The 11817-nt window shown below is 36.5% G+C and overlaps 1 protein-coding gene across 1 annotated transcript in view; it reads right to left on the reverse strand.

Moving 5' to 3' along the window:
* Nucleotides 1-11420, reverse strand: part of LOC145675847 (uncharacterized) — a 53078-nt gene extending 41658 nt beyond the window's left edge. Inside the window, exon 1 of the mRNA XM_081746585.1 lies at nt 11230-11420. Coding sequence (XP_081602711.1) covers nt 11230-11412 — 183 coding nt within the window. The 5' untranslated portion in view covers nt 11413-11420. The remainder of the gene's footprint in view (nt 1-11229) is intronic.
* Nucleotides 11421-11817: the final 397 nt, after the last annotated feature.

Here is an 11817-nt window from a genome sequence, read left to right on the forward strand (position 1 = left end):
TTCAAAAATATAACGCATACAATTTTGAGTTCATAGACCACATCGAGCTGAACAAAATTGCATGCTTGTTGTAGAAAAAAATCATTTTTTTTTGTGGCGACAAAAATATCTTGTTCGTTGCCAATAGTAATTTCTAGTTTTTATTAAGCTAAAAGTGATTTGTCATTTATTTATTTGTTTAAGTACTCTCTTCTTCTTGTTCATCTCTACCATAGGTTGTTGGGCAACATGGAAATTTTAAAACTTTTCTCTCCCTTGGAAGAGCTGTTTTACATTTTAATAAATTCTCTTCTTCGTTCCTGTATCTAGATATTCTATCCTTGGTCTTCCTCTTCCTGGTGTTCCTTCTGCCTTTTCCTTTATCAATACGGTGATGCAATCGAAGTACCGAATAAGATGGCCAAGCATGCTGTTTCTTCTTTTTCCTATTATCTTCATGATCTGTCGTCCTTCATTAGCTTCCTTTAATACTTCTTCGTTCCTTTTTTCCTTTCGGTCCATGATATGCGCAGCATTCTGCGCCAACACCACATTTCAAATGCTTCCAGCTTGGATATTTCAGCTTTTCTCAATGCCCACGTCTCTGATCCATACAGCGACACGCTCCATACCAATGTCTTAATAAATCGTTTACGAATGTCCAGCGACACATTTCTTGATGTTAGTAGTTCTCTTTTCCTATTGAATGCTTGTTTAGCCTATGCGTCTTTTTAACTTCTTCCGTCCGAGGATAATAAACTTCCTAAATAGAGGAACGTCTTAACGTCTTCGATTTTCTCTCCCTCTAGCTACACATTTGCCCCACCCTGTCCTGCTCTTGTGCACTTTATCACTTTAGTTTTTTCTTTATGTATCTTCATTTTGTATGTTTTTTAGTTGATTGTTCAGGTTTGAAAGTGTTTAACTCGTTCGTTGCCACTTGACGTCATATAGCGTCATTCATACCTATTGCTGTGTGCCATTGACGCCATTTGGCGTCAAGAGGTAGTTCTCATTGTAGACATTCTTTGTAAAGTGGCAAGCAGGTATAGAGCTTTTATACTCTGGTGGTACACATTGTTGGCCTGGTCAATTTCTGTAGTGTGCTTGGTTTCCGCTAGATGTAGCTAGTTTGTTGCAAACGGCTAAATGTGACAAAAGTATAGGTGGCACATTGAAAATCTTTGAGTTTTACGTCCCACGACGGTGATGATGAGTAATGAATGAAATGGTGAAATAAAGAAAGAGGGAGGAAACGGAAGAACCCCGAGAAAACCCACGCACACGGTGTTTGTCCACCACAAAGTTCACTTGGCGGGGGCTGGGATCGAACCCGGGACCCCAAGCACCAGAGGTGAACGCTCTACCACTGAGCCACCGCGGCCCCAGGTGGGACATCGGATTCGGGTACTGAAATCAAGGTGGCAGCGAAAGAGTTAAGTACTGTATATGTAGCTAATTAAACTCTCACCTAGCAGGTTGCATTTACTGATGTCTCTTTTTTTCGCAATGGTGATATATATACTCCTTTATACAGATACTAATTATATGATAAATTTAATTAACATAATTTATTTTATTTTAAGTAATAAAACTAATAGCATAAAACATAAAAGGGTCTCGTAAGTAATATGGTAGGTTTTAATTTTTATCCTCTGAGATTTTGGTCGCTTTCGAGCCCTGATCTGGTGGGAAATTTTAGTAACACTGTTGGAAACACTGTTTGACAATCACACATAATTAAACTGAAATTATCTGTAGAGGATAGATAAGCTTCTAAGAACATATAATCTGTTACGCATTATAGTATTCATAAACTTAAAGAAATGTTTGTCATTAGGAAACAAGATAAAGTACGTTAAATCAATGATAAAATTTTAGAACAAATTCATTCAACGTTATTGTGATATTTAAAACTAAGTTTCGTTAAGTTGAATCGCCACCCGGAAGTCATATTTTACCTCATTCCCTTAATTACTGAACCAGGGGTGCCCATCCCCCCCAAAGCTGATGGCGCACTCCCCCCCAAAACTAATAATCTCTTCCCTCCTCAAAACTGAAGTCCTCTAAAAACAATTGCCCAGTGTAGCAGTAGTTTTTATGGTACTAGTAACTGATATTTTTGTTGTTGTTTTTATTTCCTGTAGTAGTATTATAGAATGCTTGTAGTAGTAGTAGTAGGGGCAGTATTATAAAAAATGGCATTACTTTTATTAGTAGTCTTGGTAGTGTACAATACTAAATATGTTCTATAAGGATATTGAAGGGTATAAAAACTTCTACACTGTGTATGGCACAGGTATTTTTTTTTTTTTACAATTAGTAGTATTTTTTTTCTTTACAAAATATTGATATAATTCCCTTGTACATGAAAAGTAAGACGCAAGTTACAAGTTATTGAGTTTGATACCAAAAGAAAATGTTATCCTCGAAATTAGCCTACAAAAAGAAGTCATATCCTACAAAAAACATTCCTGTAAAAGAGCCAAGTACGAGTGGCCTTAAAAAGAATTGAAATCACAAAAATAGGCGCCAAGTTCTGGTGGACAACACTTACAAACACTCACTGGCTCACTTCAAATTTAGATTTGAAACTTGGCTGTTGTCTGTATGGTTACCACTAGCTCACAATTATGTCAAACTACTTTATAATTTTCAACAGACAACATGGGCAAGTTTCAAATCTAAATTTGAAAGTGATTCCTTGAGTGTTTGTAACTGTTGTTCACCAGAACTTGGCGCCATCCTTTCATATAGCAACTTGCGCGGTACTTCATTCATAGAGTTTCTAAGCAGGGGGTAGGGGGATTCATTCTCGAGATTTAAAAAAAATCACATCGTATTCCAATGTTATTCTCACGACAGCAAAATTACTTATTCGACATTAGAGTAAAATTCTTCCCCAATTTTTTTATTCCCCCCAATTTTTTTCTCGATGGCACAACTTGCGTCATTCATCCCTCCTGTGGGCGGCCCTTCTCTCTTAAAACGAACCAACCTTTCCTTTCATACGGCTACATGCGCGGCGCAAGTAGCCGTATGAAAGGAAAGGTTGGTTCGTTGCGCGGTACTTCATTCATCGAATATTGAAGCAGGGGGGTACGGGGGTTCACCCCGGAAAATTTTTGAAAATTAGCTTCTCAAAATCGTGTTTTAATGCTATTCCGACAGTAAAATTGCTAGTTCGAAAGTACCGGTAGAGTAAAATCCCCCCCAAAATTTTTCTCAATGGCGCAGCTTGCGCCATACATCCCCCCTGTGGGCGGCCCTGTACTGAACAATGAAACGTTACATATTATAAATATTGTACTATAAGATATAGTTATGTTTCAGCTACAACATACCAGTAAGACACTGATTCATTTGCTTGTGTCTTCTGATATCGAAAAAGGTGACCAATAAAAGAAAATATTTGATTCGTTTTACAACGAGCACACAAGATGGCAATTGCTGTTAGATCTAAGTAAAAGTGCCCAGTTTTATGAAATGTTTATTTAATGTGTAAAGTATTTTAAAATAATGTTCTCATTATGAAATAGATATATTGTTTGACCATTTTTCGTGTTATGTTTCACGTTTTATTTGAATATTAATCTATATTTAAGGAAATAGATTTTGAAAAGGAACTTGCGCAAAACGCCATAATGCGTTGTTGCCAAATTTGTACGTTTACTGTGGTAGTACAATAAGAAAATTCCTAGATTCTAGCGTTGCAGTTAGAGAAGAGGAACTTAGCTGGGAATTGCGGTAAGAGTCGAAAACTAATTTCTCCAGTAAGTAGGCCTATCTAAACAGAATTCCATGATTACTTCCTATATTATCTGGCATCAATAAACACTCGAGAGTATCTGGCAACGCTGGACTATTCAAGCAGCGTTCAGCATAGCACCGAGAATACTTAGTGATCCAGCTTAAAATTCCGTCTTAATTGTTCAAATTTCTCTAGGCATAGGCCTAATAACGTAATTGAGAAAAATCGACTACCTTTAGTTCTAACTCAGATATTTATTAAAAGTCATTCTTTTACCAGATCTATCCCTCTGACTTCCAATCACAGTTTCTCAATTGGCTCCTTCCTCTCTTGGAACATATTGAGTCGTATAGGTATAGCTACCGGGTGTGCCGGGTATGCTGTGCACACTTTAATAAGCTGGTTTTGATTCTGGTTTTAATTCATTATTTATTTATCAAGTTATCTGTATTTATTTTGTTATGTGTAATTTCTTAATTCATTGAAATAACATTTTATCTTACTTGAAATACATTAAACCTAATAAAATGTGCACACGAGAACATAGTGAGAAGATAAGGGAAATTAATTACCTTTGTGCACACTCATATCAAACGTTCTGTTTTAATTGTCTTTGTGCACACCACTGTGAAAAGTTCTGTTTTAATTATCTTTGTGCACACAAATATGAGAAGTTCTGTTAATTACCTTTGTGCACAGTCATATCAAAATTCCTGGCTACATCTATGCTAAAATGCATCTGCACAGGAAAAAAAAAACTTTATGTGGTGTACGTAAAAACGTAGGTTACATGCGTAAATCCTGTAGATTTTGGATTTAACGTTCGGCTATGTGCAGCATTCTGCAACAAACCTATAACTGAAAACGTATGCTCTATAATACTTTTCGTATAAGTGTTCCATCTATAGTATACGTACTTCCCGTATGAAAGGGATAACTGTATATAGGCGATAAGATTCTGCTATACAGATTGACGTATATAACATATAACAGACATATACGTATGTAAAATATGGAAGACTGTTAGATGTCAGACATCCTAGAGTAGCATGATGTAACATCTAAGCGAAAAAAGAAACAGTACGTATATAGCATATGGATAATGTATGCTCCGTACAGATTTCCATAGTAAACATAAGGATTCCATATATTTGTACAACAAACCGATGTACGGATAACGGATTTTTCTCAGTGTGTTTGCCAGCGAAAGGAAACTTCGCCATAGATTGTTTTCGAACAGGGCCGTGCAATGGGGGGTACGAGCGGGGCGACGGCTCCGGGCGCCGAAGTAAGGGGGCGAAAAATTCGGGAGAAAAAAGGAAAAAGATAGAAAAATGCTTGGAATATATGTATGGGGGCGCCGTCGTATACTCTCGCCCCGGGCGCTGATTTTCCACGGCACGGCCCTGTTTCCAAACTATTCTAAATTCCAATAAATGCTCTTACACTTTAAAATTCTAAAATATTATTAAACGGCGTGACAAACATCTTGGCATTTGAAGGCGGCGCTCCAAGTTCCCTTTAAATATTGGTAGCAAATGAGAGGCCAGAGGTATTGCCACGTTTATTTTGCACACATCCACGTCTATCCCCTGTCATCTGATCGCACTGTAGTTTGTCTGCTTAGCCATAGCCATACTCCTTAGCACTCGGCAACATCGCGTAAGAGCTTGCGTTTTATTCGTTTAGCTGAAATGCTAAGATGTTTGTCACAAGCTTTAGTTTATAACGAGAAACAAAATATTGAGAGATAAGACATATATCAATTAACAGAACTCATTGAGCTGAACATAATGGTGTAGGTAAATGTAAATCCTCATGCGTAATTCTCGAGAAAATCGAATTAATTATGTACGATAACTACGTCACGTATTAAAATTAAATTGACACTGAAATATGCCCAGAGCATGCTTTTCATTATGAAAATAGCCAGCTATCGTCTCATGAGAACCAGAGGAACGTACCTCCAAAAATGCGGTTTTTGTTTTCTTCGTGTTTGGACATAAGTTTGAAAGCCCCACTTGGTGTAAATGGAACGTAACGCCATCTGTTCTCCTTGTCGATCATCCGTTATAATGTAGTAGTAGCTCAATTACCATCTTATTAAAAACACACCTTTCTAAGAAAATAATATTTTTGTCCTCATGCCTGTAAACATACGAAAATGGAGTTACGTTCCTCTGGTTTTTACGCGACGATATGTAGACAGGTAGTACGTCTGCCGTTTATTTTTATTTAAATCGTTTACATTATTCAATGATTACATGCTGCACATATGGGTGTACAAATAGGAGTGAGAAGAAATTACAAGGAATAACCTTCCACAGGTAAGAAAATCACCAATCATAGGATACGCATGGCTGTGACATATGGCTTCATGATTTTGTGGTATGGTCAGATCCTCTACTTTGAACATCCTCGGCGATGCCTCCACGTGACGTCACCGATCGCAAAGTATCCTGGGAAAAATGAGAACAGTAAGGCTGAATCGAGAGTCCCCTCCCCCTGGCCTAACGTTATTTGACAGCTAGGACCAAGAATGTTATAAAATAGAGAATCTGCCCATACGTATCTTCATCATATGAACTCAATGAAGCCAAAAAAACAACCGAGCATCGTCTGATTGGCTACTCTCGTTTCAGCCATGATTGTTGGCTCGAAACATTGCCATCTTAGTGGTGCGGAGTGGGCAGAGTAGGTGTGGCGAAGCTGTGACGTATGGCTTCACGATTTTGTCGTATGGGCAAATCCTCTATTTTATAATATCCTTGGCTAGGACCCAAGTTATTGCGCCGTGAAGATTAGTGACATTTCCCCCAAACGGCACTACATTTTACAATTGTATCTCAATAAAGGCACAAGTGTCGCGCAGGCTATTGCACCACCATATGCAACAAATACAATTGGTGTATTGCATATATATATATAGTCGATGTCGACACGACGCTACCTCGTGGCTATATGGTTAGTATACGACCCGGCTTCGATTCCCGGAATTAGCTAATGTAGGAGTTCCCTCGTAACTATATAGTTAGGATACGAGTCTTCGGCAGGAAAGACCTGGGGTTCAATTCTTGGAAAGAGCTAATGTGATTCGCATACCACGTTAAACTGTAGGTCCACGTATCATATAGCCTCAGTGGTGAAAGAGAAGCCAAATCCTCATCCAACCAACCAAGCTCACCTGGTTCGAATTCCATGTTAAGTAGTAGGCCCACGCCCCATAGCGTCGGTGCTAAGAAGAACGTTAAACTTCAAACCAACCAATTAATCGATCTCGTCACCTGAATATCCCGAGTAAACGAAATTGCAATGTCTTTACGTATATTACAGAGTATGCCAGTGGCGTACACATAATTTCACTGAGGGTGTGTTCATTTTGACAATATTAAAATAATCCACATGTTTAGGCACGTAGCCAGGATTTCGCAAGGGAGAGGGATCCGTGACATGGAATACTTGGTTATCACACAAGGAGTTCGATTTATCTAAACTATTTTACTGGCAACATATATTGGTTTGTTAGGACAATAAAATAAGAGTATGTTGTAAGTATTTTAATAACAAACTATGAAGAAATCTTGAGTAAAAGAATATAAGAAGAGTATTGAAAAAAAGATTTTAAATATCAACATTTCTTCCTCAGTTCATTCAAATAATTTTCCTTTCATTATGACATCAACTATTATCCACCATTATTAAAAGTACATATTCAATAATGTCTTGTAAAATATTTTACATTCTCCGTTGAATCAAATGTTAACTGAGCCTTCTTTCCACATAACTTTTTGTTTTTATTATTCTGTTAACTACCGGTAGTGTCTGTCCCAAATGACGAGGTAAAGGAGGAGTAGAAAATTGTTTCCGAAATCATATGTTTGATACTGCAGAGAAGCGATGACGAAATATTATGATTATAAAAATGAAATGAAATCTTTAAGTTTAACGTCCCACGATTATGACGGTTAGGCTAAAGGAGACCGTGATAATGAGAAATGAGTGAAATGGTGGAATGAAGAAAGTGGGAGGAAACGGGAAAATCCCGAGAAAACCCACGAGCACGGTGTTTGTAATATTATGATTAATATCCACACTATTACAGAACGACACTATGTATTCGAAAGCTTGAAATTTCCCTGATTAGTAACAGGAATTCTTAGAATTCCGTAACTTCTCTAGAAATTTCAAATTTCCTCACTTTTCCAGGATATTCCGCTCATTCGCCACCATGTATTGCAAGCAATTCGGTTAACTTGTTCCTTGCAAGGCAGTACAGGAGGGGAAACAATGAGAAGGACACATGCCGACAACACTGTGCTCAACTTTGCGTCTCATTGGCTTGCTGTAGCTTTTTATGTTTAATGCTGATTCTTCTTTTTCTAGTTTTATTTTATTTCATCCTTCCTTAATTTTTGCATCTCTGGTTTCGAAGTTGGGGTCCGGATCCCCTGGACCCCTCCTTGGTTACGTGCTTGCACACGTCACTATTTTTACATAATAATCAATTAAACTTGATTGTGAAAAGTTAATTTTTAAGTTTAGGCATTCTTTTAAAGTATCAATGCTTAATGCTTATATTGGTTGTAACGAACCGTTTCAACCGATCCGTTTACAGAATAATGTTTCAGAATAATTTTGTAATGTGCATTTTTATTTCAACTTTCAAATGTCGACTGATTTATGTTTATTTTATTATTTGTTATTTGCCGACATTATCTCAATCTGTACTTGTTTATTTTCATTTATTATTTGTTAATTAACTTATATTATGTGCAGTGAAATTCATATTCCATTTTTAGTAATGTCTCTGGTAATAGGATATGATTATCTTTATCTGCACCTAGGATACTGCACAATGGACTTTCTAGCAGATATAAATTACCTTTGAAAGTTTTGTAACCAAGAATGATAAAAAAATATACCTTGATACATTGTGTAGTCGTCGTAAAAGAAAAGGTAACGACAAATTACTTTGAAATTAATTTTGTTTGATTTGGCATTAAAGATCCGTGAAAATGATGTGTCTGTAAAATAATATCCTTCCGGAATCCAAAAGATAACATTTGCTGTACAGAAATATATCGGATGTACTTCTAATTTAATCAATACAAGTAAGTTGTTAAAGTCATCATATTTAGTTCACGACATGATTTCTGGAGACACGTTAACTTGACCATCCGATGTTTTATCACCAATGTACTTATTCATTTATGTTGTAATTCAGATTTCTCCGTTCACTAATATAAATGTTTCTTAAAAGAAGATTGAATATGTTAATTAAGTGTGCGTATTTTTATTTAGTGGCATATTGCTATAGTATTGCAACGATGAACAGAAGCAATTGTATTAGAGTAAATTTGAGGTTAAGTCGAAAGGATTAAGATTATATGAATTGCAACTGAGATGATATGCTCACATTGATATTATGGTCGTTGGATGGTCCGTTCATGCAACATAGGTATAACAGTCTGCCACTTACTTAGTATACTTACTTTAAATATTGTTATCTATAACTTAACTTGTGTACAGTATACAACCGATTTATCGACTACATCCGATTATATTCACCTTCTTCCGAGGGCCACACCGTCGTGTTTCCGAACTCGCAATCTGGATAAAGTTTTAATTTAAAGACCTTTTGTTGTCCAAACAGTATATCAGGACAAAATAACAATGCTATTTACACCTTTCAGCCTGCGTCTACATGGTGAGAAGGGTGTTTCACATCATGGTTCAAAGACAAAGGCTATAAGTCTTTCACAGCGAACACTTCTTTGGAAAAAACATTTAAAATTAAACAGTTTTTTTTTTTTTTTGGTACAAGATGAATTTCGAAACATGTCTTATTTTGTGCGCATCCCTATCTGCATTCCCACAGCGTGATTCCTACATGTCTCATAATAAGTTATGCCTAATCATTCTACCACTTCTTTTTAAAATATTTGTGAGTATACTCCTTTTTTCTCCTAATATTGGCAACACTGTTTCATTTGATACCTTATCTAACATATCTAATTTTCAATATCCTTGTATAGCGTGACATTTCGAAGGCTTTCTGTTTCCTACTTTTATTATTATTATTATTATTATTATTAATAATAATAATAATAATAATAATAATAATAATAATAATAATAATAATAATAATAATAATAATTTAGAGTCCATATCTCCCATCAATACAACATGTCAGTGACGATTTCAGGGGATGATCCAAGGGGAATTCGCACCCTCTCGGAATTACGAAACTTCCCCCGGAGCAAATCTCCCATCGTTCTCAATAAGGATTACCAGCATTTTTGTAGTACTACTTTAACCTCGTGTGTTTTGAAATTTCCCCTCGGGGGAAATAATCTAAACTCATCACTGATATAATACTCCTTATATTAATTTTTTTTTTTTTTTAATTTTACGTCCGACGCACATGCCGGCTAGGTTAAAAGAGACGGTGATGATAAGAAATGAATGAAATGGAGGAGTGAAAAAAAGTGCAAGGAAACGGGAGAACCTTGAGAAAACCCACGCACGCGGTGTTTGTCGACCACAAAAGTTCACTTGGCGCCAGGAGCGTCATTTCAGACTTTGCGGGGGGGGGGGGACAAGAGCACCATCGACATAAGACTTTCACGTTTTCTACTAGTAAATTAGTAGAAATTGACTAAAGTATATGTATTCCTCAAACTCTTGGGGAGCAATTGCCTCCTTCTGCCCTCCCTAAATGATGACCCTCCTTGGCGCAAGCTGGGATCGAACCAAGCACCTCATGCACCAGAGATGACCGCTCTACTACTTTTTTTTTTTAAAAAAAAGTTATTACTTGGTTTCTACCACGGGCATCTCTGGGGGAGACGAGAGGACGCGTCCCCCAATATTTTGAAGTACAAAATATTCAATATTTTATTTTATTTTAATTTATTTATTAACAACAGAAAAAACATACAAATAATAATAATTTTATTTATTTGGACTATAATATTCAGGCTGTAAAACGATTATAACATAGTTCTTGATATGTCTTAGGGGGTTCGTGAAGGTAAGAAGAAAGGTAACAAATTGAATCGAAGATAATAAACAGGTTGGGCTAGATAGTATCATTTTACATGCCAGAGACGCCAGTAGTTTCTACTTATTTTACTCGCTTTTTACTCGTTTAACTTGCATTTCGTGTAACCTAGAACGGCAGGGACACGAACACAGAAACATCGAGGACAGTTAAAATTCCAAAGGATCTCCCATCGGGAATCGAACCCGGCACCCCGTACAACAAAATACGCACGTGCTAGCCACTGTACCAGCAGGAAGGGCAGCAATGAGCCACCGCGGCCACATAATACTCCTTAAATAAACTCCACAAGTTAAGAGTTAAAAAAAAATATGTCCGAATTGAATAAGACTAGCACATGATAAGATTCAATGTGAAACATTTATCCTTGCAGCAATAAATTTAGTTTTCTTTTAATGCTATATAATTAATTAGTAGAACATTAAAATGTACTTACCTGTCGAAAAACATATAACGAATAAAAGATTACGAATTTTAACGGATACCATTTTCCTGGTTGTCTATATATTCCTAAAATTGCTTTTGGATCTTCTTTTGTAAAAAAGTAATACAGAAATGTGGAAAATACTACTATTAACGCCGTCAACAACATATTGCTACTACATACTACTAGCAGCATTGTCAAATTTGTATGATTAGATAAGTCAGTCAGTCAGACGTCTGTGATGCTGTTTTTTTTCTTTCTCTCTCTCCCTTGAACTCTAGGCAAGATAAGCATAGAAATAAAAACAAGCTAGCTCAACTGATGTCTTCTTCATCTTCTTCTTTCTCCCAAACGCAATCATTCGAAGTTTTCTAGGTCATAAAGAAAAATAATAATAATAAATTTCCTGGTATTACAGACAACAAGAACAAAACTTATCATAAGCTAATTGGTTTTTTGTTGTATGGGGCCCCCTCTTTCTCCACAAAGAACAAATCTTAAAAACCACAACCTTAAGAATGTTACCCCATCATGAAGAATGAAGGGAAGAAAAAAACGCTCCCACTCAAAAAGGCCTAAATACTACAAATGCAATCTTAT

The sequence above is a fragment of the Thermobia domestica genome, chromosome 18, assembly GCF_964235325.1.
Source record: "Thermobia domestica chromosome 18, izTheDome1.hap1.1, whole genome shotgun sequence".
Lineage (NCBI taxonomy): Eukaryota > Metazoa > Arthropoda > Insecta > Zygentoma > Lepismatidae > Thermobia > Thermobia domestica.